Source organism: Balaenoptera borealis, assembly GCF_965194805.1.
Source record: "Balaenoptera borealis genome assembly, chromosome: 4".
In the NCBI taxonomy this organism is placed as follows: Eukaryota; Metazoa; Chordata; class Mammalia; order Artiodactyla; family Balaenopteridae; genus Balaenoptera; species Balaenoptera borealis.
The window spans coordinates 62,690,789-62,718,764 of record NC_138861.1 but is presented as its reverse complement, the minus strand read 5'-3'; the positions used below and the strand labels follow the sequence as shown (position 1 = coordinate 62,718,764).

The following is a 27,976-nucleotide window of genomic DNA, read 5'->3' as shown; positions in this document are numbered from 1 at the left end:
TGAGAACTTTTTTCTGATAAAGCATATCTACAAAAAAGATACAGCAAACATCATATTTGATAATGAAATGTTGAAGTTTTTTCTCAGATTAGGAATGAGTTAAGGTTAGCCACCATCACCACTTTCCTGGAGTGTTAGCCAATGCAGTAAGGCAGGAAAAAGAATAAAAGATAATAATAACTGGAAAGGGGGCTTCCCTGGTGGCGCAGTGGTTGAGAATCTGCCTGCCAATGCAGGGGACACGGGTTCGAGCCCTGGTCTGGGAAGATCCCACATGCCACAGAGCAACTGGGCCCGTAAGCCGCAATTACTGAGCCTGCGCGTCTGGAGCCTGTGCTCCGCAACAAGAGAGGCCACGATAATGAGAGGCCCGCGCGCCGCGATGAAGAGTGGCCCCCACTTGCCGCAACTGGAGAGAGCCCTCGCACAGAAACGAAGACCCAACACAGCCATAAATAAATAAATAAATAATTAAAAAAAAAAAAAACTGGAAAGGAAGAAACAACATTTATGTTCATAGCCAACATGAATGAATGTTGAAAAACCAAAAGACCATGATTTTATTACTACACCATTACTATTATTATGAATACGTACATTTAATAAACTTGTTGGCTTTGAGGTCAATATAAAAAAATATGAGATGCATAAAAATTATAAAAAAACAAGGAATAACAGTTTTCCAGTGAAACATATGGAAAACTATTCCTTTATGATTGGTGTTTTCTGTGCTCTTCTTAAGAAATATTTCCATGCCAAAGTTCATGGACATATTTTTCTATGCTCTTTTAAACTTTATTGTCTTGCCTTTCACATTTAGATGTATGATCCACTCGTAATTGCTTTTCAGGTATTGTGTGAGTGAAGAGTCAAGTTTTATTCTTTTCCATAGAGATAACCAACAGACTCAGAAACCGTCTCACATTTTTTTATGGTGTTGTCTTTTTCTTAGTGATCTATAGAAGTTCTTTATATATTCTGAATATAAGATTTTTATTGATTATATGTGTTGAAAATAATTTCTCCCACTCTTGCTTGGCTTTTTATTCTCTTAAGGGAGTCACTTAATGAACAGAAGCTCCTAAATTCTGTGAGGCAAATGTTGTTTGTTTGTATTCTTTTCATCTGTTCTTTGTTGAGGAAAGAACACTGATAGATCTGAGATTCTGCTGGAATAAAAGATTGTTTGAGTAAAATTAAAATTTAACTTTTTACTTATAACTGATATTTGCTTTGCAGCTGTAGATTTCTTCAATCAGATCAACATGCTTTATGGAACAATCACAGATTTTTGTACAGAAGAAAGTTGTCCAGTGATGTCAGCTGGCCCAAAGTAAGACATGATTCATGATCAGTTCTCATTTTTACTTTATCATGCAGTTCTTAGATTAGAAGAAAATTTCTGACCTTATGATTTCTGTATTTAGCATCTCCTTCAGTGATTTACCAATGACTAATGTTTTGAGTCCAGATTCCTTAGCCTGAGCTTTATAGTCCTCCCTATTGTATTGTCCTCCATCCTGCCTTTCTTCTGATTGCTTATGCCTCTCTATCCAAATATTTTTTAAAATCAAAATATAGTTGATAGGGCTTCCCTGGTGGCGCAGTGGTTGAGAGTCTGCCTGCCGATGCAGGGGACACGGGTTCGGGCCCTGGTCTGGGAGGATCCCACATGCCGCGGAGCAACTGGGCCCGTGAGCCACAACTGCTGAGCCTGCGCGTCTGGAGCCTGTGCTCCGCAACGGGAGAGGCCACGATGGTGAGAGGCCTGCGCACCGCGATGAAGAGTGGCCCCCGCTTGCCGCAACTAGAGAAAGCCCTCACAGAAACGAAGACCCAACACAGCCATAAATAAATAAATTAATTAATTAATTAAAAAAAAATAAGTGTGAGCTACTAATAGTAACTACCATCCTATAGGAAAATCCAAATGAATGTCTCCATTATTTAAAAAAAAAAAAAATATATATATATATAGTTGATACACAATATTATGTTAGTTTCAGGTGTATTGCATAGTGATTTGACATTTCCATACATCATGAAATGATCATCATGATAAGTCTACTAACCGTCTGTTCCCATACAAAGTTATTACAGTGTTATTGACCATACTCCTTATGTTGAATATTATATTCCCATGACTTATTTATTTTATAACTGGAGGTTTGTATCTTTAAATCCCTTTCACCTATTTTGCTCTATTCCCATCCCGCTCCCCTCTGGCAACCACCCTTTTGTGTGCTGTATCTGTGAATTTGTTTTCTAGATTTCACAGTAAATGAGATCATACGGTGTTTGTTTTATTCTGCCTGACTTATTTTACTTAGTGTAATACCCTCTAGATCCATCCATGTTGTTGCAAAGGGCAAGATTTCGTTCCCTTTTTTTTTATGGCTAAGTAATATTCCGTTTTGTGTGTGTGTGTGTGTGTGTGTGTGTGTGTGTGTATACACACACACACACCCCACATCTTCTTCATTCATCTGTCAATGGACACTTAAATTACTTTCATATTTTAGGTACTGAAAATAATGCTGCAATGAAAAACATATATCTTTTTGCATATATGCAAATATCTTTTCAAATTAGTGTTTTTGTTTTCTTTGGGTAAATACCCAGAAAAGAAATTGCTGGATCTTATGGCAGTTCTATTTTAAATATTTTGAAGAACCTCTATACTTTTCTCCATACTGGGTACACCAATTTGCAATTCCACCAACAGTGCATAAAGGTTCCCTTTTTGTCACATCCTTGCCAATACTTGTTCTTTATTGTCTTTTTGATAATAGCCATTCTAACACGTGTGAGAAGTATCTCATTGTGGTTTTAATTTGCATTTCCCTCATGATTGGTGAGGTTGAGCATCGTTTCATGTGTCTCTTGGCCATGTGTATGTCTTTGGGAAAAATGTCTATTCAGGTCCTCTGCCCGTTTTTTAATTGTGTTGTTTATTTAGTTATTTATTTTTGATGTTGAGTTGTATGAGTTCTTTGTATATTTTGTATATTAACCCCTTATTGGATATATCACTTGCAAATATCTTCTCCCATTCAGTAGGCTACCTTTTCATTTTGTTGCTGGTTTCCTTACTGTGCAAAACCTTTTTAGTTTAATGTGGTACCATTAATTTATTTTTGCTTTTATTTCCCTTGCCTGAGAAGACAGATCCAAAAAATATTGCTAAGACTGATTTCAAAGAGTTTTCTCCTAGAAATTTTATGGTTTCAGGTCTTACATTTAAATCTTTAATTCATTTTTATTTTATTTTATTTATTTATTTTTAAAAATATTTATTTGTTTATTTGGCTGCTCCAGGTCTTAGTTGTGGCATGCGGGATCTTTGTTGAAGCATGCAGGATCTTTAGTTGCAGCATGTGGAATCTTTTAGTTGTGGCATGTGGGCTCTTCGTTGTGGCATGCGGGATCTAGTTCCCTGACCAGGGCTTGAACCCGGGCCCCCTGCATTGGGAGTGTAGAGTCTTAACCACTGGACCACCAGGGAAGTCCCTCATTTTTATTTTAGTTTATGTTTGTACATGGTGTGAGAAAGTAGTCCAGTTTGATTCTTTTGCACGTAGCTCTCCAGTTTTCCCAACATCATTTATTGAAGGGGCTGTCTCTTTTCCCCTGTTGTATATTTTTGCCTTCTTTGCAGATTAATTGACCATTTAAGTGTAAGTTTGTTTCTGGGCCCTCTATATTCTATTCCATTAATCTGTGTTTCTCCTTTTGTGCTTGTACCATACTGTTTTGATCACTATAGCTTTGTAGTATAGCTATAGTATACTATATGTATGTATGTTTGAAATAGGCAGTGTGAAACCTTCAGCTTTGTTCTTCTTTCTCAAGATTGCTTTGGCTATTTGGAGTCTTGTGTTTCTGTACAAATTTCAGAATTACTTGTTCTAGTTCTATTAGAAATGCCACTGTTATTTTGATAAAGATTGCATTGAATCTGTAGATGGCCACGGGTAGTATGGTCATTTTAAAAATAATAATTCTTCCAGTCTGTGAGCATGTTATATCTTTCCATATGTTTGTGTGTTTTTCCATTTCTCTCATAAATATCTTAAAGTTTTCAGAGTACAAGTCTTGTACTTTTTTGCTTGGATTTATTCCTAGGTATTTTATTCTTTTTGATGCAGTTGTAAATGGGATTATTTTAAATTTATCTTTGATAGTTCACTATTAGCGTGTTGAAATGCAACAGGTTTCTGTGTATTAATTTTGTATCCTGCAACTTTATTGAATTGATTGATGATCTCTAGTAGTTTTCTGGTAGCATCCTTAGGATTTTCTCTGTATAGTATCATGTTATCTGCAATGACAGTGACAGTTTTACTTCTTCCTTTCCAATCTGGATTCATTTTATTTCCTTTTTTTGTCTGTTTTGGCTAGGACTTCCAATACTGTGTTGAATAAAAATGGTGAGAGTGGGCATCTTTGTCTTGTTACTGATCTTAGAGGAAATGCTTTCAGCTTTTCACCATTGAGTATAATGTTGGCTGTGGGTTTGTCATATATGGCCTTATTATGTTGAGTATGTTCCCTCTAAGCCCACTGTTTTGAGAGTTTTGTTAATCATAAATGGATGTTGAATTTTGTCAAAGGCTTTTTTCTGTATCTGTTGAGATGATAATATGATTTTTATTTTTCAGTTTGTTAATGTGGTGTATCACGTTGATTGACTTGTAGATATTGACCATCCTTGCATCCCTGGGATAAGTCCTGCTTGATCATGGTTTATGATCCTTTTAAAGTATTGTTGGATTCAGTTTGCTAATATTCTGTTGAGGATTTTTGCACCTATGTTCATTTGTGATATTGGCCTGAAATTTTCTTTTTATGTGGTGATTTGTCTGGTTTTGATCAAAGTGATGCTGGCCTCATAGAATGAGTTCAGAAGTTTTCCTTCCTCTTCAATTTTTTTGGAATAGTTTGAGAAACATAGGTAATATAACTCTTTAAATGTTTGGTAGAATTCACCTGTGAAGCTGTTTGGTCCTTGACTTTTGTTTGTTATGAGTTTTTGGGTTTTTTAAAAATTACTGATTCAGTTTCATTATTGGTAATCCATCTGTTCATATTTTCAGTTTTTTCCTGATTCAGTTTTGGGAGATTGCATGTTTCTAGGAATTTATCCATTTCCTCTAGGTTGTCCATTTGACTGGCTATAATTGTTCGTAGTAATCTCTTATGATCATTTGTACTTCTGTGGTATTGTTTCTAACTTCTCTTCTTTCATTTCTGATTTTATTTGTTTGGGTTTATCAATCTTGTTTATTTTTTCTGAGAGCCAGCTCTTAGTTTCATTGGTCTTTTCTATTTATTTTATTATTATTATTATTATTATTAGTTTCTGTTTCATTTAATTATGCTCTATTCCTCATGGTTTCTTCCCTTCTACTAACTTTGGGTTTTGTTTGTTCCATTTTTCTAGTTACTTTAGGTATAAGCTTAGATTGTTTATTTCAGATTTTTATTTCCTGAGGTAGGCTTGTATTACTATAAAATTCCCTCTTAGAACTGCTTTTGCTGCATCCCATATATTTTGGATTGTTATGTTTTTGTCTTTATTTGTCTCCAGGTATTTTTTGATTTCCTCTTTGATTTCTTTAGGGACCCATTGGTTATTGGGTAGCATGTTGTTTAGACTCCACCTGTTAGTATTCTTTGCACTTTTTTCTTGAAGTGGTTTCTCAGTTACTATTTATTATCATTATTAACCAAGAAATGAACATTTTGGAATTTGTAGTTTATAAGTTCATACCATGATGACAGAAATAAATTTCAAAGACAATGGTCTGTCAAAGGTGGAATAAAAAAATCAGTGGGTGCAAAATAGAGTTAGAAGATGAAGTCATCGTAAGTATAAACATGACAAAAGAAAAGGAAAGAATCAGGGAATCATAAACTCTAGAAGTATAAGCAATATACAGTTGTTTTATTTTTCAAAAAACCTTAGGACATTGAATATTAGTATTTTTTATAAAGCTTCAGGATATTGGAAATGATTTTTGGTTTACTGTGCCTGCTTCTGACTTCTGCATTTAAAAATGAATAGGGAACACCTGAGATCATTAACAAAATGAAAAACATGGTTGTGAGAGAAATGCAAAAACGTTGAGGCTTCATAACATAAGGGAAAAAACACGGATGAGTTCCTGTCTTTAAATGAAGACTAAGTAATGATGGCTAGAGGTCCTACCATTCATGTTCTCTGTCTCCTAAGAGGCTCGAACAAGAAGAGGCTTAAGTCACACTTGAGACTTTTGTTTTATGTTAGGAAGAATCTCTTGTCTGTGAAAGTGATTAAATAGTGGAACAGGATGCCAAGAAATGTTGGGGAATCTCCTCTTGGAGACTTTCGAAGTAGACTTGACATTCATCCCTGTTTCCCAGGGTTGGTATGCTGTCAGAATATTTATTCAGGTGTATCCTGTTTAAGATTTACTGTTCAAGTGTAAGTAACTATGATTAAGTAGAAAGCATCATTGTTATCCTATCTCAAGATAGTTTTCATTGTTTAAAATAGCCTGTAGTATTTTTCCATTATATTTTCTTCCAGCTCCTCTGCTAGGCTTAATCACCTATCATTATGTCAGTCCAAACTCTGGGACAAGATTATAAAAACACAGTTGATTCAAAGAGAGAAGCTAAGTGGCAGAAGTAACCTTCAGAAACTAAAAAACTAAATGCTAGTTCAGTTTAGATAATTTAGTACATGGAGTTTCAGCTGCATGCTTACTCCTTGTCTTAAAAACCAGGTTGTGGTTGTATGTGTGTGTGTTTGTTTAAGTAACTCCATTAGCATTCTGTTGTACTGTTTTTACATACTCATTTACAAGTCTGTCTTCTCTATTAGTCTTTTTCCTTGAGAACAGAGAAAGTGTCTTTCATTTTAGTGTCCCTTGTTCAAGAACAGTATTCCTTGACACAGTATTTCTCACATGGTAGGTGTACATTAAATGTTTATTATACCAAAGGATAGTGTCTGGTTAATACCCAGATACCATAGGCATCTTTATTTGGGTTGCCAATTTTCCTCAAAGGCATGTTTAGCTCCTCAACCAAATGTACTCAAATACTGAATCATTCTCTTTTTCATTAATCTTACTTAGGCGCTTCCATGTCATTCTCTAGTCTTAACCCAAAATTTAAAGCCCCAAGTTAAAAAGAATTGTACTGCGTAAGGAGAAACATTTTTTGAGGAAGAAAACAATAATCATAAAGATTAAAGATGGTCATCATAGAAGTGGGAAGTAAACTTAGGGTTTCTACTATGGCAGTTTATACTATGTGTGATTCTAAAATATAACTGCTATGTATGAAGGAAAGCTCACAAAAAATGGGTTTGGTGGGATCTGCTTAATTTGTATCCTGATAAATGCAAAATAGTCCAATAGCAATTTAAAAATGCTAAATTTAAGTGCCAAATGCAAAAAATCTTTATTTGGAGGAAGAGATTAGAATATGTCCTGAATACATTCCTAATAAACATATATATGTAATATAAAAATATACACATGATATATAGGTATACACTGATATTCTGTGTACTTTTTATCTTTCTAATACAGATATGAGTATCATTGGGCAGATGGAACAAACATAAAGAAGCCTATTAAGTGCTCTGCACCAAAGTACATTGATTACCTGATGACTTGGGTTCAGGACCAGTTGGATGATGAGACATTATTTCCATCAAAAATTGGTATAATTGTTTAACTGGGATCCATCATGATTTATCTCTAATTTCATGCGTTTCTAGGGCTTATTGCCTCTCTATTCCAGTTTAGATAAAATCTAACCATGTTGGATTACCATACCTATCAAAATATTGCTAATCTTATGTACTTGAAAGTATCTATCTTTTTCATACCAAGTTTATCATGAACATTAGGTAAACCTCCCTATAATTTTAAACAGTAAGAAGATCGGTATATGTTGGATAGTAACAAATCTGGCCTGTGTTGGGGAAAAAAGAGACTGGACATTGGGTAAGCAACCAGTATCATCTGCTGCAGTCATATCCATTTCTTGTTTAGGAAGGGAGTTTATATGACTTCAAAACAGTTTTACCTTATATTGGTGGCAAAGAGGGCTTTTGTATTCATGACCCACGGTGTGAACCTTGCAGGCTGTGAAATCAGGCTAGGTGAGAAGAAAACAAGATTTGACAGGTTGGCCTGTTATCAACTGAGTGACTTTTATATATACTGACCTTTTAAAGGGCTGACCTTTCAAGTGGAAATTACATTTAGACAGTTCATATGACTTTAGTGTGTCAAACTCCTTACAACTGTGTTTTCTGAAAAAATTAAGAATTTGCTCTTTTTCAACTTTTTGACTGTATTTTATGCTTTTTTAGTTTTGGGGAGAAGGATATTGTAGAGGAGTCAGCAATGTAAATAGTTGCTGTTGTTATGGCTTGTTTTAAACACATTCATTGAATGCTTTAACTACTTTGGAGCCTTTGTAATAAAAGGTCTATTTTTCAAGACTGCATTACTTATATACATAGTAATGGTTTGGGATAAGTGCCCTCATCTTATCTTTTATCTTCATAATATATTTTTTAACTTTTAATTTTAACCCAATTTCAAGCTTCTAGAAAATTTGTAAGAATTGTGCAAACAATCCCTATGTATCCTTCTTCCAGATTTTTTAGTTGCCAACATTTTAACACATTTGCTTTCTCTCTCTCTCTCTCTCTCCCTCCCTCCCCACTCCACATTCTTTTCTTTTTCCTGAACTGTTTGAGAGTAAGTTGCAATTATGATGCACCTTTATCTGTATGTGCTTCAATGTGTATTTCCTTAGAAAATCACAGTATAACTGTCAGAATCAGGAAATTAACACCAGTACAATACTACTGTCTAATTTACAAATCTTATTCAGATTTTTCAAAATTTCCCAGTAATATCCTTAAGAGCAAAAGAAAATCTTTGACATTTGTTTTCATTCAGTGTCATGTCTCTTTAGCCTCCTTTAATGTGGAATATGTGTATTTCTCAGGCTTTTTTGGTCTTTTCATGACACTGACATTTTTGAAGAGTGTAAGCATACTATTTTATATAGTGTCCCTTCATTTTGGGAGACACTTATGTACCCCAAAATGTCTTATGTTTTCTTGTGATCTATAATATTTTTAAACGGGCAGTAGGCAATGTGATGACATTGAACCCAGTAGTACCAGTATTTGCCTTGTGTTTTGCCAATCTGGATCATTTAGCCACTTTAACAAAGGATGCAGACTTCTGTATTTTTCTAGTTTTGTATTTGTTTAATGCTGTAAAAGTGCTCTAATTCATAAAACAAGTCTCTCTAATTGAACTGAGACTGCAGCTAGTTTCAGGGTAAATGTAGACCTGGTGTAGTAATGAAATAATTTCCATAGAAAAAAATATGAAAATGTATTGCAGGTATTTTAAACAAAACTAAACATAGTAATACATTATTTGTGTTCAGCGTAAGAAATCTGAGGATCTGAATATACGTTTTAGCTCCATTACCATCTTAGACATCTATTTGTTTCATTTTGGTAAAGTGGTGGTATATTAGAGGCCTAAAGGGCTAAACTGAAGACAAATTCTTATTCCGTAGAAGCATTGAAGTTTATTTTCATTCATGATATGTTGAGAACTTTTGAAAAGTACAATGGGTATTTTAAGTAGTAATTCATAAATACTTCTTATTTTCAGCCTTGTCTTGGTAATTTATATTGCCATTTGCTGATAATGCTTTGTTCTCTTCTTGTTAATAGAGGGGGTTGTTTATCTATTTACTAGGTGTCCCGTTTCCGAAGAATTTCATGTCTGTGGCAAAAACTATACTCAAACGCCTCTTTAGGGTTTATGCTCACATTTATCATCAGCATTTTGACCCTGTGATCCAGCTTCAGGAGGAAGCACATCTCAATACATCTTTCAAGCACTTTATTTTTTTTGTCCAGGTAAGTTGGATTAGGAGATCTTTTTTGCTCAGAAAAAGCAGTTATCTACAGAGTTTTGAGGTAAATACTACATCCATACTGTCAGGATACAATTCGCTATCTCTCTCTAGTCTTCATCCCCTTTAATACTTGCCATGATGATAAAGATTGGCCTTTGGTTTCTGAATTCCATTGCAAATCTACAGTGAATCTGAGAGGTCTTACCTTGGATTTGCTTCAGTTAACAGTCCATAATGGAGCCGCTGAATAAAGAACCTGGCTAGTTTGGTAAACATGTAGATGAACTTGGTCTTGAGCACTCCTCCTACTCCTGTTAACCCTCAATTCCTGTCTGCTCTGGATCTTTATTTAGCATACTTTGCCATGGAAATGGACTCTAAATATCATACCTTTTTCCCTCCTATTTAAAACCATATTCTGAGTAATTTTTGAATTAGGTACTGTCCATTATTCCAAAGGGGAAAAAAATGTCCCAAAGAGTGTTGAAGTTCCAGAGGTCCATTAATTTTTGATCTGAATCCTTAGTTGACCTCCTCTTCCTTCTCTCTTTATTTCTCAGAGAATGGGCCTTAGAGATGTAGACTAAAAAGAGTGAGGCTATTCTTGTCCTGCTTTAATAATTAGAGAACTAAAAGGTAGGAGTGAAAAAGAGGTAGAAATGCATAAGCTGAGCAGCTGTTTTTTGGTGGAGTTTGGAGAAGGGAGATGGTAGGCAGGAGAAGTCCAAAGCTTGAATCTGTGTTGTTTTTGTATATCTGTGGGCATAAACTTATAAATACCTTTCCCATGCCCCATCTCCACAAAGAAAAAGGTGTTTATTTTCCCTCTATATACACTCCTCATAATGAGGACACACATTTTGTATCTTAATTTCACCTATATAAACAAATTTTAGGAGATAGTAACTTGCCAAAACTGTTGCCCTGAGCAATTATTTTACTATGGTATCCCATCTATAGATACCAATAGAAACAAAATGTTATCCTAAAATTTGCATCTGTGCTTTGGTTTAGGCAGAACATGATTGCTTGAGGCTTTAGTGTTTTGGGGGAGGATATTCTCCCACCAGAAGGTTTAGGTTTACCTTACTGTATGATCTTAAAGTACACTGTATCTCCCAACTCCTAGCAAATAGTAAGGGATTGATATGTTGCATTTACCACATCTGAGCCTAGTTACATCTCAGGACACTGTGACCTTCTTAAAGGTGGGTCCATTAGTTATACAGTATCACCCTTTCTTTGAGTGAGAGTGGCCTCTGCCCTGGGCCTCACAATTTAGAAGTTCTGCTCTGGCCCTTCCCCATACTCCTCCCCACAGAGTGAGAAATCCACAGGGCCAAGAACATACCTACATAGATCCCTTCTGGTATGTGCTTGGATACCTGAGATTCAGAATTCCCTGCCCACATGGTCTCAAGTGTATTGCCAGGGTTTGCATGGATCTTTTCCTTTGGTCCGTTCTTTTAAGGGAAGGTCATATCTCTGATAGCCAGACCTAAGGGATAGCCAGATGGCAGCTGTTGGTGAGTGTGTGTGGACATTGCCTTTATAAGCCTGTCAGGGTGTCCACACTACTGCATGTGAGACCCATTGAAGTACAGGATGGAGCTGCGGTTTGGTGGATCAGGGAGGTTTGCTGAGGGCCAGGGACTGGCTCTCCTCATGTCACTACTTTCCAGTGTAGACTGAGGAGTCTTAAGAATTCTAAATTTGAATCTGCTTTCCTGGCTACTGTGGTGTGTTTGTTAAGGTAGGAGAATCGAACATATATAACAATATATTAGCTTAATGTAAAATACAGTAACTTAGTCATGTGATGTATATCCATTTGTGCTCTTGGTCCAGACCCCGCAAGTCTTAGTGGTAGACTTGCTATTGAATGCCCCTTAATGCCTCTTCCTAGTACTTATTGCAGTGCTTGGCACGTGATGGATGCTAATAAATGAGTGAAATTGTGAGCTCAGAATGCCCCACTGTGGCAGAATATCAAAAGATCAGAAGTATCAACAGCCACTTTTTATTAGCCTTATAATTTATAGTTCAGGGGAAATCTGTTCATAATTGAATTTCAGAATGACAGTGGTAGAACTTCTAAAGAAGCACAATTTAAATCCAGGCTTTCTTATTTGTTCTTTACAGGATTTATTTATCATTTGTGGACTCCACATTATTCATGTTATTCTCATACCACATTATATGGTAGCTTGCAGATACGTTAGTTAATAACATAAACTAACTTTTTTACTCTTCATATAATGCTGAAATTTGCCTGAGATTGTTTTTGATCCCTGCTTGGTTGACTATATCTAAATGGTGCCCTGGTTATTCCTTTTTAACAGGAAGCAGCAACTCCCATTTATTGAGCGTTTACTTTGTGCCAGGGATTACATGAAGTGGTTAACATACAGTATCACATTTAGTCCCCGTAATAATCTTATGAGGTAATTTACCCTAATATTATTACAGATGTAAAATATAATATCAGAAGTGGTTAAGTGATTTGCCTAAGACACAGAGGTAGGGAATAGAAAAAATTTTCTTGAAAAAAAGATTTGACTTTTATTTACTTTAAAAGCTAATTTCCAACAAATGTTAATGGAAATCTGATTTGGAGTGAGATGTAAATAATGTGTTTCTGCTATTTCTTCTGCCTTTGTCATACATAGGAATTCAACCTTATTGACAGAAGAGAACTTGCACCACTCCAGGAACTGATTGAAAAACTCACCTCAAAGGACAGATAAAAGGATGCAGATGTGTGCAAATTATTCCTCAAATGAAGCTGTGTGGAGTGTATTTGGATTTTGTTTTATTTTATTTTTATCTTGGTTGTTTTTATGTTAGGTTTGGGGGGCTTGTTTGGGTTCCTTTTTCTTTATTCTGAATAAATGAAACCATATACTATTGCTAGAGGGAGGCAAGAACCATTCTCTATTAATTTGTTAGGGGTAAATTTTGTCTTAGTGGCATACAGTATTTTTTTTAACTTGGGGAATTTTTGATAATACTATATGTTGAAAGAAATGCTTATTGATTGGACTGCTGATGGATGGGGGTTCTCCATTGTGTAAATTGTGGTTGATTTTTGAAGTCCGCAGAAGTCTTATGTTTTTAAGTGCCTTGGCAGGCTCATTTCTGAGGTGCAAAGCACAGACATAGAACTGAACAGGGCTTGAAACAATATTAGGATTACTACCCACGGCACTTACTGATGCATGTTTCAAAATACCTATTGATAAAAGCCATAGTTTACCTAAATTGGTGATCTCCAGCTTTTACTACATTAAAGAAACACAGTTTGTAAAGGTGTGCATGTAGAGCAAAAAAATTAGTATTTCTTAATTATTTTTGATATTGATAGTAATTCTGTTCAACAGATGCTTAAAGTTCTACAAGCAGGTCTTTTCCATCTCTTGATATCTGTGATATTGAAACTTGAAGATGTTGAAATGTAATACCGATTACATTTTGGCTTCTTTCTACATGTTAGCTGCACTGTAGGTGTAAAAATTCAGGTTATATATAGGTTTGCCATCTTCAGAGATGATGCTGAACTGTGAGGTTTCTTAGCAATTGCCAAATGAGCCATAAATCTGCAGAATCCCCTTCTACTTTGAAGAAGAGGTGATAGGAGTGTGTGTTTGTTTGCAGGGGGTTAGTTTGAATGGTGCATTATAGATGGGATTAAGTACGGGGAGTCAAGTTCAAGAAAGTCCTTTCTCAAAACTCTTGAATAGAATGGCATGAATATTTTAATCAATATCTTGTAAGCAAAGTCTTAGAGACTTCCTTGTAGGAATCAACTTCCATGAGAAGTTAAAAATAAATTACTAATTTTAGATATAGACATAAACATGGAATTTAAGGTCTGTTTGGGGAAATTGATCACTTTACAGCATTTCCATTCAGTGAATGGAGCTGGTGTTTGTCATTTTAAAATGATACAGTACCTTCTTTACTTGTTATAGGCCCAACTTGAAGCATTCTGACTTCTAATTTTTCCACTGTGAAAGGAAATCTTTCTTTGCAGTGATATCAGATAATGAAAGTGCTAAAGTAGTAGTTACTAACTTTTATATTTTTTTTTGCCATGACTTTCTAGTGAACTATTCCCATAAGTAAAAAGTTCAGAAACTTAGTTTTTAAAATAAATGTTAACATTTTTCACTTCAGTTTTACTCTTGTGAAATATCCATTTTAGACTTCCAGTTTTAATTTTGTCATTTCTGGTAAATTTGTTTCCTTCAGTTAGAAATATATACTCTTCCTTTGTTAGGAACATACCTTTTTCCTTGTAGAATAGAAATCTTACTCTGAAATTGTATAGACTAAAAACAGTAGAAAAGAATCTAAAATGAAATCAGTTTGTTTTTGCCATTAACAAGTAGAATAGTGATACAACTTAATGCCATTACAATTATGATCAGTAGGAACTGCCTTTTTCTCATTTCTAGCAATCATTCTCCAAGTACCAACAGTGGAAAGTAACAGGAGAGCCTGGCAGAGGCAAATATATTGGACATTCATTGGTCATACTTATTTATAAACTGCAATGAGAACTAGCTGATTTCCTTAAAACAAATCTTTTAGTATCCAAATGTATAATATCAGCCACTGTGGGTTGATGCGGAAACAAAATCTGGCATCTAGTGATTTGGGGTCCTATCTATTTAGGAAAATGAAACATATGATTATTCAAATAGTCTTCCAATACTGCATTTGACTTCATATCAACCTAGTAATAAAGGGGTTGCAGAGACAAGTGAAACATTGTTTTTGCTCATTTAAGCCTTGTACAGTAGTACACTGTACAAATGTTATTATAAATTAATGTTTAGTAGTCGGACTTACTTTTCCACTCTATGTAGATAGGAGTTTCTTATCACTGTGCCGGAATCTCAGGTGCCTGCTTCTGAGTATTCCTTTAAACAGAGGTATTGGGAAGTAAGGAAATATGTATGTGTATATATGGTAACAAAGTAGAGACATTCTCCCAGGGAGAGGCCTGGCATTGTGCATGGTGTTACGTGGCTGCAAAGAGGGAAACACCAGAGCATGTGAGAAATAACTGACTTAATACAAAGTTGCTTTGATTCATTTGGTTCCCAGGAGCATTAGTAAGATGCCTTTTATAAAATAAGGATCAAATCTTGGTTTTACAACATAGTTTGCTTATAAATGTCTATTCGATTCTTTCCAGATTTCTTAATTTGTAAATAACCAGGATAATGATTTCCCCCCTGCTCTTCATACAGAGATATAAAGCAGAAGTTGGTTTTCTCATCTGCTGATGAAAGCATAAAATATAAAGTAGTAAGTTAACATAGTATTGTCACAAAGCTTTGGTTAAATGTTGATAGGAAGCAAGTTTTAATAATTCTTTTAAATGGCGGTGTAATGGTGGTGGAGAGAAATTAATAGCAGAGTGATAATCTTTTCATTAGCTGTAGGTGGTGCTCCTGGCTTTCGTTTACTGGCTTGATTATTCTGTTTCCCATAAAAACCATGGCACTAGGCTGCACTAAAACATTAAGTATGTGTTAGCTGGTAGAGGCTTTGGAGGTCAGTTTACCTTAAATTGAAAGATTTTAGATTGCTATCTCTTCCTACCTTTGTCATTTTTAAATGCTAAATGGTCAGCATAAAATTAAGTAGGAAAAGATATGTTTAGTGTATAATATGTTGCAGACTGAGTTACTGCCTGGCTTATCAGGAAAGATAAAGCACTACAATCTCATATTCAGGAATTACAGATAATGTGGATATTTATATTTTACATGTAATCACCACACTGCATTTTATGTATTAGCATTTTCCTTGCTTAGGGGAAAATAGCAAAATGACAGACTTCTTTTATACCTTTGTGTACACCCTCTCTGAGAGAGTTTTTGATAACCACTGAAATGGTAAAATATGTGAGATACGATTATTAAGTTGTAGGACTTCCTTTTAAGATAAATATGTCATACCTTGAACATCTCAAATGAGAGTTGATCTTCAGAGTAGTTTCTTTGGGAGCACTACTTATTCCAGCTATGCTGCAAAGGTGTAATGTTTCTGGAACACTTTCAGAGATGCCTTGAGAATTGGTTTGTGACTATGCAAGAAAATCTGTTTTATCATTTCAGTTGCACCGAAAACTTTTCTGGAAGCTTAATATGACCTATCTCATTCATGAAAACAACTCTACTTTGGCTGTTTTCTTAGAACTAAACTATTAAGGAAGTTCAAAAGAATATGCCATAGGCTCTGAATTTGCAGAAGAGAATGTTTTGAGCATTGATTTGTAACATCATTTAATAAAAAAATAGTTTCCTGATGTCACTGCTTTGAAGTAGGCAGTATCGTTTGGATGTACAAGTTTTATTTTATTTTTTTAATTTAGTTTACCTTACAGTTAAATATAATAGTTTAAAAAACCAAAGTCTTTTTCTTATTTTCTATTTTTGGTCCATTTCCCTGATAACTTTTGGATTATATCTTGAGTACTGTAGGGTAGTTTTGATTGAAGATATATTTTAAAAAAAATGGATCCAATATTTAAGATAGAAATAGCTTAAGGAAGCAGCAGCCTTTACCTCCATGCTTTTTTTTTTTAACTTATTTTCACGCAAATGAACAATTTGAATTTAAAGACTGGAGATCATTGTAAAAAGAAATTGGAATACAGTTTATATATTAATTATGCTGAATTTAAGTCTGTGTATCACAGTAAAATATTTCAAGTTGTATAATCATTTCATATGTGATTTATAACTTTAACATTTTGAATGTCTTTTTAAAAGATATGAGACAAGAAGTATATTTGAAAATGTCACTGCATACCAAGAGGAAAACTTAACTTATTTTGAAACTTATCTGGGATATTAAAGAATATACCAATTCCTAGAAACACTATTCTAGATCTATACTTTAAGGACCGCTCCTAAAATGATTTAAATATCAGCGTTTTGTCATAATATTAAGTTGCACCACAGGAATTACAGTTGTTGAGCTATCAGTTTAATGGTATATGAGATAACTGTTTAGAGATAAAGCTATTTCATGATTTATGGAAAAGTTTAATTTTAAGATATAATAACAATTCTGACTGCAGACAATTTGAATTTTTGAGGCTCTCCTAATGGGCTAATTATAGAGAAAAATTCATTTTGAAGGTATAAAACTGTGCTCCATGTCTGCCACTTGTAGCTGAACTGATACTTAAATTTTGACAAAAGAGAGAAAATACAGATTAAAATACTGAGTACTCTCAGTTTTGCAAGTGTGATACAAATTTCCTTTTCAGCACGTAATACTATACAATAGAAAAATTTGGATTAGAATCCTCAAAGATAGTGAAATCACTGGCCTTTCCAAGCTTATGTTTACTTGTCATCTCCTTCTCCTTGGAGGTAAATTACTTCCTTACTAGTGTTGACTTTCCATATACTCCTCTCTCCCCCATCTCACAACACACACAAACACACACACACACGAAAAACAAAACAGATTGATTATATAGGTCCTCACTGTCAGTGATTCTGAAGTGATTGCTGTCAATACATAGGTTGCAGCTGAAGTGTTGGATGTTACAATTTACATAAGCATTTTTGGTTTGCTGTGGTTGACAGCTATCTTTAAACTACGTCACTGAAGCTGAGATTACTAGAGATATAAATTTAAATCTTTTATTAATATTTAATTTCTGTTATATATTATTAAATTCTTATATGTGCGGGTGTTTCTTACAGGTTTGCACGTTTTCATTTTTATTTTGTTTACTTAATTGTGCAAGTTGTAAAATAGATTCTCGCATTTTCATTTTAAGAACACTTTTCTCCTTAAGTTGTTCTGCAGAGATAACTATTTTTAGGGGAAATAGTTTTTTACAACCACTAAATTGTATTTGTTATTTTTGTACATGCATTACTAGGGTGGTAAGGACACTAATCTTGTGGGGAAAACTTAAATTTGTTTTATTTGAACTTTCCCTTTACATTATTGCTAAAAATTATCTAGGAACAGCATCATGAAATCTAGGTTGAGAGAGAATACAATAAACATGAGAATACTTAAAGTTTTAATAGAATCATTTCTGAGGACAAAACCAGAAGAATACTGCCAGTGCCATAAATGGAAGCGTGAGGCAGCATTCACACTGTGCAACTGTTGCAGAGAATAAGTAAGACAGGATCCTGCTCTAATGGAGATGAACAATTTCTCTCTGTTAAAGTAGCTGAATCTAAAACATGAAATGCAACATGGGCGCTATATTGTAAACTGTGCCAAGATCACTCAAATTGTAGTTACTTTTGATCAGACTTCAACTGTTCTATCGTTTTTGTTTTGAAAGGGGATACTGAGGGAATTCCCTGGCAGTTCAGTGGTTAAGACTTGGCGCTTTCACTGCTGGAGGCCCAAGTCCTATCCCTGGTCAGGGAACTAAGATCCCACAAGCCATGTGGTGCGGCAAAAACTAAAAAATAAAAGGGGATACTGAATGTCAGAAAATCTGTAATATGTTTTAATTGAGAGATGTAAATAATGTATACAGACTTGTATGTGATGGGATTGGAAATATTTAAATTCTAGGATTTTTTTTCTTTAAAGGAAGAAAACTGAATGTTTATTTAAAAAAATAATAAATAGTTATGTTTGGCCATGAATCCTGACTTTGCATTACTGTTTATTTTTGCTGTAGGTGTTCCCACACTGCACAGATTCCTAGAGAAATATTGAAGGTATATGAAATATGTTGAACATTTAAAACTTGTTAGGCATTATTTTTTATAATGCTCACAACAACCCTGGAAGTTAGTGGCTCAGTGTCTTCTATAGTAGAAAACTAAAGTTTAGAAATCATAGAAGTCACTGATTAGGACCAGGGTTTGAAAACCCAAATATGCTTGATCTTGAGGCCAGTGGTTTTGTTTATTTTCTTTAAATATACTATTACCATGAGAATAGTTAGTAAAATAATTATTTATTCACCTTTCCATTAAGCTTTTATCTAATATTTTGTCTTCCTTACAGACCATTAAAGAATAAACAGTATGGGAGAATCCTCATTTTACCCTGATACCTAAGTTCCAAAAGGAAATGTGTATTTTAGAGTATTCGTAGAGTATCATTATTTAGAGGTATTTATGTTTAGAGGAAATTGTGTTTAGACCATTAGGTTGAGAATATTTTGATGGTAGTAGCCGTAGTTGCCCAGTGTCACTAATTGGTATTTGAGATGAAGACTAGGAGTAGAAAATGCTAGTCCATGCCGATGTGGACTGTGTCTGCATGCTTCAATAAAAAATACCTTGTTATTATGCATATATAGTACGTACAAAGCGCCTACTGTATGGAAAGAAATTTACACGTATAAAAATTAACTGTTTTGATAATTAGGTTCATTTGCCTCTAATGTACTGAATCTATATGGTTCTTTACTATATAATATTGTATGGAATGATGCATTTTGGTAACAAAGGTTCTAAATTATTTCTTTAATGCTTAAACAGCCATGCTTCATAGATACTGTTACGAACAGCATAATGATTACAGTGTCATGTTTTTTTTTTTTTTATAAATTTATTTATTTATTTATTTATTTTTGGCTGTGTTGGGTCTTCGTTTCTGTGCGAGGGCTTTCTCTAGCTGCGGTGAGCGGGGGCCACTCTTCATCGCGGTGCGCGGGCCTCTCACTATCGCGGCCTCTCTTGCTGCGGAGCACAGGCTCCAGATGCGCAGGCTCAGTAGTTGTGGCTCACGGGCTTAGTTGCTCCGCGGCATGTGGGATCCTCCCAGACCAGGGCTCGAGCCCGTGTCCCCTGCATTGGCAGGCAGACTCTCAACCACTGCGCCACCAGGGAAGCCCGATGTTTTCTTGATGACTGAAGTTCACCTTTGCAAGCATGCAGCAAAATATAGGTTCCTTTGCTAAGGAGCTATATAGGGCTGCTGGCTTGCTCCTATGCCCTGCTGTCGCACTTCAGATTTGCTGGAATCACTCAAGACTCCCAGTCTTGCTGTTATGATGGCTTCTGCGTCCTTCCGTTTTCTAGGCAGTAATGAAGGTTGCAAGGAGAAATTTATAAGCAAGTTTATTAAGTTGATAAACATCCTTTTACAGAAGTTGTTGGGTTTGTGTACACAAATGCAGGGGCCGTGTAACCACTACTTATCAATGTTCAAGACCTCTTATTTTTTTTGCCTTTGTTCTCATTTTCTCAGTTGGTTTAGAGTTTATTTATTTATTTGGCTCTGCTGGGTCTTAGTTGCGGTAAGCGGAAATTTTTTTTTTTTTTTTTTTAGTTGCGTATGCGGGCTCTTATTTGGGGCATGCGGGATCTAGTTCCCTGACCAGGGATCGAACCCGCGCTCCCTGCATTGGGAGCTCGGAGTCTTAACGAGTGGACCACCAGGGAAATCCCTAGAGTTTTCTTAATAAACTTGTATGTTATCAGTTAGGAGACCCTGTCTCATTCTTTAGTTGTACCATCATTCCCGCTGGAGAACATGAATTCCTAAATTGAAGTAGTAAAATTTCTGGCAAGGAAGGGTTAAGATGGTAGCATGCTCACACCTGATTGAGTGCTCTAATACAGAGGTCCCCAGCCTTTTTGGCACCAGGGACCGGTTTTGTGGAAGACAATTTTTCCACGGACAGGGGGCGGGGGGAGCGGGGGTGGGGTTCAGGCGGTAATGCGAGCAATGGGGAGTGATGGGGAGTGGCAGATGAAGCTTCCCTCGCGCACCTGCCATTCGCCTCCTGCTGTGCAGCTGGGTTCCTAACAGGGGGTTGGGGACCCCTGCTCTAATACCCTGTATTTTATCTGTAATTCCAAAATCTGAAACGCTCAGAAAACAAAGTATTTTCTTGAATTCACTGCAAACTTAACCTGATCTAAGGTTAATAGTCTTTATTCTACTTAATGTGAAAACATGTTTCACTGCAAAATGTTAGTGTACTTAACACTTCTGCAGGAGGGTGAGGAATGGTTACATAATATATGTGGTATATAACTATATTTCTTTTCTAAATTCCAAAATTAAAAAAAAAATTTATTTACTTGGTTGTGCCGGGTCTTAGTTGCGGCACGTAGGCTCCTTAGTTGTGGCAGGTGGGCTCCCTAGTTGTGGCAGGCGGTCTCAGTTGTGGCATGCGAACTCTTAGTTGTGGCATGCATGTGGGATCTAGTTCCCCGAACAAGGATCGAACCCAAGGCCCCTGCATTGGGAGCGCGGAGTCTTATCCACTGTGCCACCAGGGAAGTCCCATAAATTCCAAAATTTTAAAAATTCTGAAACAGAGTGGACTACAGGAGTTTCAGATAAGGGACTGTGGACAAAAATCAGGGAGGTACTTTTGAGAGTGCTTTTCTCTAGGCTTTTTCTTGTGTTATCCACTGGTTATGCAGCATAATGGGAAATTATGCTGAAATTGATGCCAAAAGAGCTAGGTTTCCTGTTTCCCCATTTGTATTTTTGAGGTACACTCTTCAGCTTGGAGGAACTCACGTTCTCACAGCCAGACACTGGCAGAACTGGGATTTGAAACCAGTCTTTAATTTTCCAGTGCTTAAACTCTCAATCACTGCACTATACAAGTACTTCTTTTGTGGTTTTTGTTTTTGTTTAGTTGTTTTTTGTTTGGTTTGGTGGAGGGGGAACCACACTTGGAGATTTCTAATCCTCAACCCCAAACATCTTTGTCAGATCCATATGGGACTTACTGAGTTCCACTTTCCTCCTGTTGAAGGTCTCAGAGACTTACCTTGCCTTATTCTTCTCTCAGTAGCTGCCAAAACCCTTACCATTGCATGTTTTTTTCCCCCAAGTTTGGGTGTGGAATATAATACCTAGTAGCAGGAATTCCCTGGCGGTCCAGTGGTTAGGACTTCGAGCTTCCACTGCTGGGGGCCTGGGCTTGATCCCTGGTTGGGGAACTAAGATCCCGCAATCTGCTCAGTGGGACCAAAAAACAAAACAAAACAAAAACCTAGTAGCTTCCCCAGCTTCCTTGCCATCCCCATGACAAGTATTCAGGCCTTTTTCATTTCAAGCATCCTGCTACTAATTACTATGGGGATAAACAAAAGTAATATACATAAAATACTACCATAATGAAATAGGGAATTTACAAAAAATGATTTTTTCTGTTTTCATCTTAGAGTTCCCCATGGAATCACATTTTGATTTCTGCCTTTTATTTCTGAGAACAGATTTTCACCATTTAGCCCCTCCTTCTTACTCCACCTTTTGATGCATTTCAGGTCTGATGTTGGTTGTAAGGTAGAAAAGAATAATAGGGCCTTTGGTTTATGTAGACAATTTGAACTTGGGAACTTGTAGACTGGGGAGTGGCCTGTTTACTAGGTCTTTATCATGATTAAAAATGAATTCCTCTGGGCGTTTCTACACTACATTTGTCCCCAGCTAGATGAGTCATCTAGCAGAGGACGGGGCACGTAAGTAGGCATTCAGAAATTCAACATACATTTGTTAACTATGTGCTAGGTGTAGGGTATGCAAATTTAATTAGGCTTATAGTTATGCTGAACAGAAACCTACCCAGTGTGGTAACTTTTTCACAGCATTGTAGGGCAGAGAAATTTTCCCTCTTTAGGTGCTGGTCTAATAATTAAATTGACATAAGACTAACAGGAGAAAAACATTTAATTACATATGGGAGCCCCATAAAAATGTAAGACTCAATGAAATGACTAAAGCAGGAAGCTTTTATATTTTTTAGGCAAAGAAACAAATTTGTGATGAACTGACAAGACGAAGGGGTTTGGGCCTGGTGTAGTAAATTGTTGAAGCAGTAACAAGTTTTATTTATCCAGCCTTCTCTGCCCTAAATTCTCAGTCTCTGGCGATAGGATGCCCTCCTGGTACAGGGAAGGTAACTTTTATATGGGAGAGTTAGCCCCTGCCTTCAGGAGGAACAAAGGACGGTTAGAGTGTCCTTATTTAATTCAAAGTAATATGCCAAAGTGGCAAATTTGGGGGTGGCAACTTCTGCTCCCCTTCAGCATAAATGGGGCATCCAAATCAGGATATGAGAGATCAGAAAAGGCTTCCTGTGGTGTGGCATCTGGATACTTCAATTCCCATCCCAGTTCCACTCACACTGACTTAGAGACTTTCAACATCCCTCCTCAGTGCCTGTTTCCTCACTGATAAATGGGTTTAATGGTAGGATCTCTGGCACTTGATTGCTAGTTAACCAATGAAAAACGTTCAAAATAATGTCTGGCACACAGTAAGGCTGCAATACATTCCCAGCGCCACCTGGCCTGATGATAGCCTCCAGGCTGAGAACAGAGGGTAATCCGTTTGGTTTTTCTACTACTCACCGCCTCACCCCTGACAAGTTCAAAGTTTCAAGTCCAACCAATTCGGTCCAGACGCTCAGAACCCACAAACCTCACGGGACAAGCGAGTTCCCCAAAGCCCGGCCCACTCCTGGTGACGAGGGCAGGTGGCGCCCTCTACCCTCGAGCCCCACCCTCCAGCCCCTTTCGACCTTGGGCACCCGCCCGGGTTCCCGGAAGATCCCCCTGCCACCGCCTCCTGGGCTGAGGTGCGCCTGCGCGCGCGCGGCCCCGCCCCTCCTCCCCCGCTCCCCGTGACCCTTCGTGCTGGGCGCGCACGCAGGGGCCCCGCGGGGGCGGGCGCCGGCGGAGGGGCCCGGGAGGGATCGCAGGTTTAGGGGAAGGCGGGGGCGTGGCTTCCCCGCTGGGCGGGCGGCCACTTCACAGTCCCGCCTCCGTCGGCAGCTGCATCCGCGCGCCAAAATCAAACCCGGGTACCCGCCGGCCAGAGAGCCTGCAGTTCAAGGCGAGCTCAGCGGCGGCGTCGACCCCGCAGCGCACACCTTTGGCCACCTCCCAGCCCTCCCTGCCCGACGCGCTCGGGGCCGCCACAAGACGAGGCATGGCCACCCCACCCAAGAGGAGCTGCCCATCTCCCGCAGCCAGCCCTGAGGGGACCCGCATCAAGAAAATTTCCATCGAAGGGAACATCGGTAAGGAGCCTCGGGAAGTGTTGGTCCCAAAGCAGGGGTAGTCGCGGCAGCGGCGGCTGAAGCGCCCTTTCGCTTCATCCCTGCTGCTCCTCATTGAGGGCTTTCCTCCCAGCGTGCTCCTGTGCTTGCAGACGCGCCCTCAAATTCCCCAGCCTCCGAAAGCACCCTTCTCTTGCCTCTCCAGCTTCCCTCCCGTGCCACGAGGGTGTTCGTGACCCCTGGGCGTCAGGCGGCGGGCCTAGGCCTGCGGGCTTTGTGAGGCGCGCTTGGGGTCCCTTTCATCCTCTTTGTTTGGATCGCGCAAAGGGAAGGGTTTTGTTTTTGCGGTGTGTGGTGTTTCTTTTGGATGTGTCTGTATGTCAGTTCTTGAGGTACAATATACGTAAGTTAAAGGATCCCTTTTTCGGTATACCCCTCTATGAGGTTTGACAAACATACAATGTTTTACTACCACCAAGATCAAGATTCAGAACATTTCCATCCCTGCAGAAAGTTCCCTCTTGCTTCTTTGCAGTCAGTCTCCTCTCCATTCCTATACCCTGGCAAGCAGTGATCTGATTTCTATTCCCGTAAGTTTTGCCTTTTTCAGAATGTCATATAAATGGATTCATAGAGTATGTAGCCTTTTGTGTCTTGCTTTTCTAGTTTAGCGTAATGCTTTTACATTTATTCATGTTGCTTGTATCTGTGGTTTGTTCTTTTTTGTTTCTGAGTAGTATTCCACTGCACGGATATACCACAGTTTCTCTCTCCCAGTTGTGGACATTTGGATTGTTTCCAGTATTTAGATTATGAATAAAACTGCTGTAAACATTCAAGTACAAGGAAAGAATTTTTAAATGATCTTAGCAGAAGGAGTTCCTCACTCCCTACCCAACATCCAAGTAAACATTGTGTTATGATTCAAAGACCACTGCTGTTTCTGTTCTTAACCCAGATGTCATTTTGCAAGATACATGAGAACTTCCGATTTTTCTCTATTTCCTACCACAGGAAACCTATGCCTGGTATTTCCTGTTTTGATAGGATTTTGGTTTTTTTTGGTTCCAAGTTAGGTACTGGCCATTCATGCATACAGCAGATTTTAATTCTTACCATGCTCAAAGCACTTGTACTTCTTTCAAAAGGCAAGGCAAACAGGTGCTTTAGCAGCATTCCAAGGAATAGAAAAAGCTGAACACCCCCTCAAAGAGGACATCTTGTTTCATTGCTCCAATATTAAGGCACCAGTGGGAAAGATCCATGTAATAGACTCTCACTTCTTCTTAGCTGGATAAGTTCTTTGAAGGTGAATGTTTACTAGTATGATTCCTCACAGCTACTTATTGGATATAGAAGACCATGTATAAAGACAGGAGAAAGTAGATGAACAAAATCTTTTCAAAAGTAAATTTGAATGAACAACCTCTCAGATCTATACCACAATCCCTTCCCTTTCCTAAATCCACTGAAGCAATGTATCGTATCTGGAAATTTACTTCCTTCCAAGCATCTTTAATCTTCTCAGCACCTAAAATAATTTCCTAATATGTCACCCCCTCTCCAGTTTCTCAAAATTCTTCCAGAGCAGTCTTTATGTATACAAATGTGATTGTGTTATCCCTTGCTTAAAATTCTCTGACCTCCCCATTACCTACACTGGAAGGAGTTGCAAACTGATGGCCTGCATTTACACAATATTGGCCTGCCCAAATTTGAAAAAAAATTTTTAATTAGTTGCTAGCATTTACAAATGTTGAGATTTCCCATAAACATCTAGATTCTTGGCTTCTCTTGAAAAATCTGAAGATCTGGTAGCACTGTGTTTCTGTAAGAGCACCATTTGCTCTTTAGATGGGATATGTCACTTACCACTTAACTGTTTTCCCTGACACTGCAGCTTTGTCATTTGCTGTTTATTAATGCTCTTATACTGTTGTTCATGTGCCCTCCGCCTTATTTGCCAGACCCAAATAAGCTATATATGTACAAATTGCTAATCTGTGTATAGAAGACTATTTCATGATTCCTCTATTTTCTAGAATTTGAATTTTTAACTGGTCATTTTCATTTCATACTCATGTAGCTTGTTTTCTCATGTTCTCTAACTAAAATACTCTCTTATGTTAGATTTTGGAGTCCTTACCTACTTCTCATCTTAATGGTCTGTATAGAATGATTATTGGCATCATTATGCCTACTTGGCATTAATAATTTTGTTAGGTCCCATGACTTTTTAAAGTATTAACATCAGTGTCCTTGGTTCTTGTTCTCCTTTGCCTTCCTAGAATTTTAATTTATTAATTAGCTTATTTTCAAGACCCCCCTTTCCTCCCCAAAAGTTAAGGAACTGGATATTAGTCTGATTGGGAACTGCAGGTAACTATTTTTACACTGCTTGAACTAAAGAGTAATTTTAGAGAGTAACTGTTATTACTCTTAAAATTTCAGAGTATGACCACATGAACTTTTTCTCTTGGTAAGCAGTATCAGAGGAAAGCTGAATGCTCTAGCCTTAAGTGCTTTCAGACTCTAGCTGATGGCTGGTGTTTTAATGTGTTCCTTGGGTGCTCTTTCCGAACATCATGTTTTCTTTCCTTCCTCCATCTCGCTCAGTAAATGTCTGGTGAACGTTTTATATGCTTCCATTCATTTCTTCTAAATGCCTTACAGTTTCTGTGCTTACCCTCTTCACATGAAATCTGTGGTCCACCAGTGTTTTTCCTATGATTAAACCTCATGGTCATCTAGTTTATCCTTAAAAGTCTTTTGCCTGTCCTCTGGTGATAATATGACTTTCGTGTTTTGCTTCTCAACTGTTCTCTCTGTGTTACCTTCTGATTGACCCTCCCTCTTTTTTTTTTTTTCTTTCTTTTCTATCGACCTATGTAATGTTTTAGGTTTAATTATAGTTCTTCAAGTCAAAGGTAAGTTCTTTTTGCCCTCTTTGGACCCAGTTTATAAGGAAGAGGAAGCTTTGCTTCAGTTGCTTTTTTAAAATATGTTTATCTATGTGCATGTGCATTTGTATTCATATATATGGAGAGGGAGAGAAAACATCATGCTGACCAGAGATGACTAATATAATCACATTTGGTGACTTCAGATAGGAAGGGTGTGGTGGTCATTAAGAGTATTGTTACACCCTGTCAAATTCTAGGTCAAGACCTTCCCTACTATTAAATTGAATGAATTCCCAGATAATTTTAAAATAGTGAATATAATGTCTTGGTTACACCCAAACTGTTTTCTTTTTTTCCTTCTAGATATCTCAGAAACTAGTGAATGATCAGGGAGAAGTAAACTAAAAGTACAACTTTTTTTTTTTTTTTTAAGGAGTTTGATAGAGTGCACAGAACCATAAAAGTGAAACAGAAAAAACATGGCTATTGCTTGTAGGAAGTGTTTTGCAAAAATATTTTTATAACTTCTGTTAGCCATAGTGTCGTATGATAATTAGTGCCATATAATAATAATCATATTATTTCCCATCCTAAAACTCTGGGAATTGGATGCTTTTTTTTCTGGCCACGCTGCTTGGCTTGTTGAATCTTAGTTCCCCGACCAGGGATTGAACCCTGGCCCTCGGCAGTGAGAGCTCAGAGTCCTAACTACTGGACCACCAGGGAGTTCCCTGGATTCATCTTTATATTAATTTTGTGGTTTATTTGGTTGTTTCTAGATTGGGTTTAGATAGGAAAAACCTGAGTTTGTTTGTAAACTGAACGAATAGAGCCAGTAGAGAGGAAAATTTTGAAAATGCAAGAGCCTGGAATGACTGTCACTGTTGTGGTAGTTTACTTATTTATCACAGCAGTTTCCATGAGGAGGGTATTATTATTATAGTCTCCATTGTATTATGAGGAAACAGGCTCTGAGAGGTTCAGTGACTTGCCCAAAATTACATACCTAATTAAGTGGGAGAATAGCCTTAACCACTTGCCACAGTTATCTCTGTTTTGTTAAGGAAAGTAAGTCTAGGACTAGAATTTTTACTTTTTTTTTTTTTTTTTTTGGCCGCGCCGAGCAGCT

The 27,976-nt window shown here is 37.2% G+C and overlaps 2 protein-coding genes and 1 long non-coding RNA gene across 5 annotated transcripts in view; 2 read left to right on the top strand and 1 right to left on the bottom strand.

The window, feature by feature from the left end:
• The window catches only part of MOB1B (MOB kinase activator 1B), a 68,488-nt gene extending 49,880 nt beyond the window's left edge, over nucleotides 1-18,608 (top strand). Inside the window, exons 3-6 of one of the 2 annotated variants that reach the window (XM_082390301.1) lie at nucleotides 1,240-1,333; nucleotides 7,584-7,717; nucleotides 9,795-9,958; nucleotides 12,627-18,608. In XM_082390301.1, coding sequence (XP_082246427.1) covers nucleotides 1,240-1,333; nucleotides 7,584-7,717; nucleotides 9,795-9,958; nucleotides 12,627-12,704 — 470 coding nt within the window. In that variant the 3' untranslated portion in view covers nucleotides 12,705-18,608. The remainder of the gene's footprint in view (nucleotides 1-1,239; nucleotides 1,334-7,583; nucleotides 7,718-9,794; nucleotides 9,959-12,626) is intronic. The other variant, XM_082390302.1, reaches the window with a different exon arrangement.
• LOC309627974 lies at nucleotides 16,483-23,420 on the bottom strand. The gene is made up of 2 exons (XR_014244077.1): nucleotides 23,295-23,420; nucleotides 16,483-19,993 (listed from the first exon to the last, which is right to left on the bottom strand). It is a non-coding gene; the product is annotated as an uncharacterized lncRNA (long non-coding RNA).
• A 206-nt stretch (nucleotides 23,421-23,626) lies between these two features.
• Nucleotides 23,627-27,976, top strand: part of DCK (deoxycytidine kinase) — a 57,481-nt gene continuing 53,131 nt past the window's right edge. Inside the window, exon 1 of one of the 2 annotated variants that reach the window (XM_082390289.1) lies at nucleotides 23,627-23,965. In XM_082390289.1, the coding sequence (XP_082246415.1) occupies nucleotides 23,875-23,965 (91 nt within the window). In that variant the 5' untranslated portion in view covers nucleotides 23,627-23,874. The remainder of the gene's footprint in view (nucleotides 23,966-27,976) is intronic. The other variant, XM_082390288.1, reaches the window with a different exon arrangement.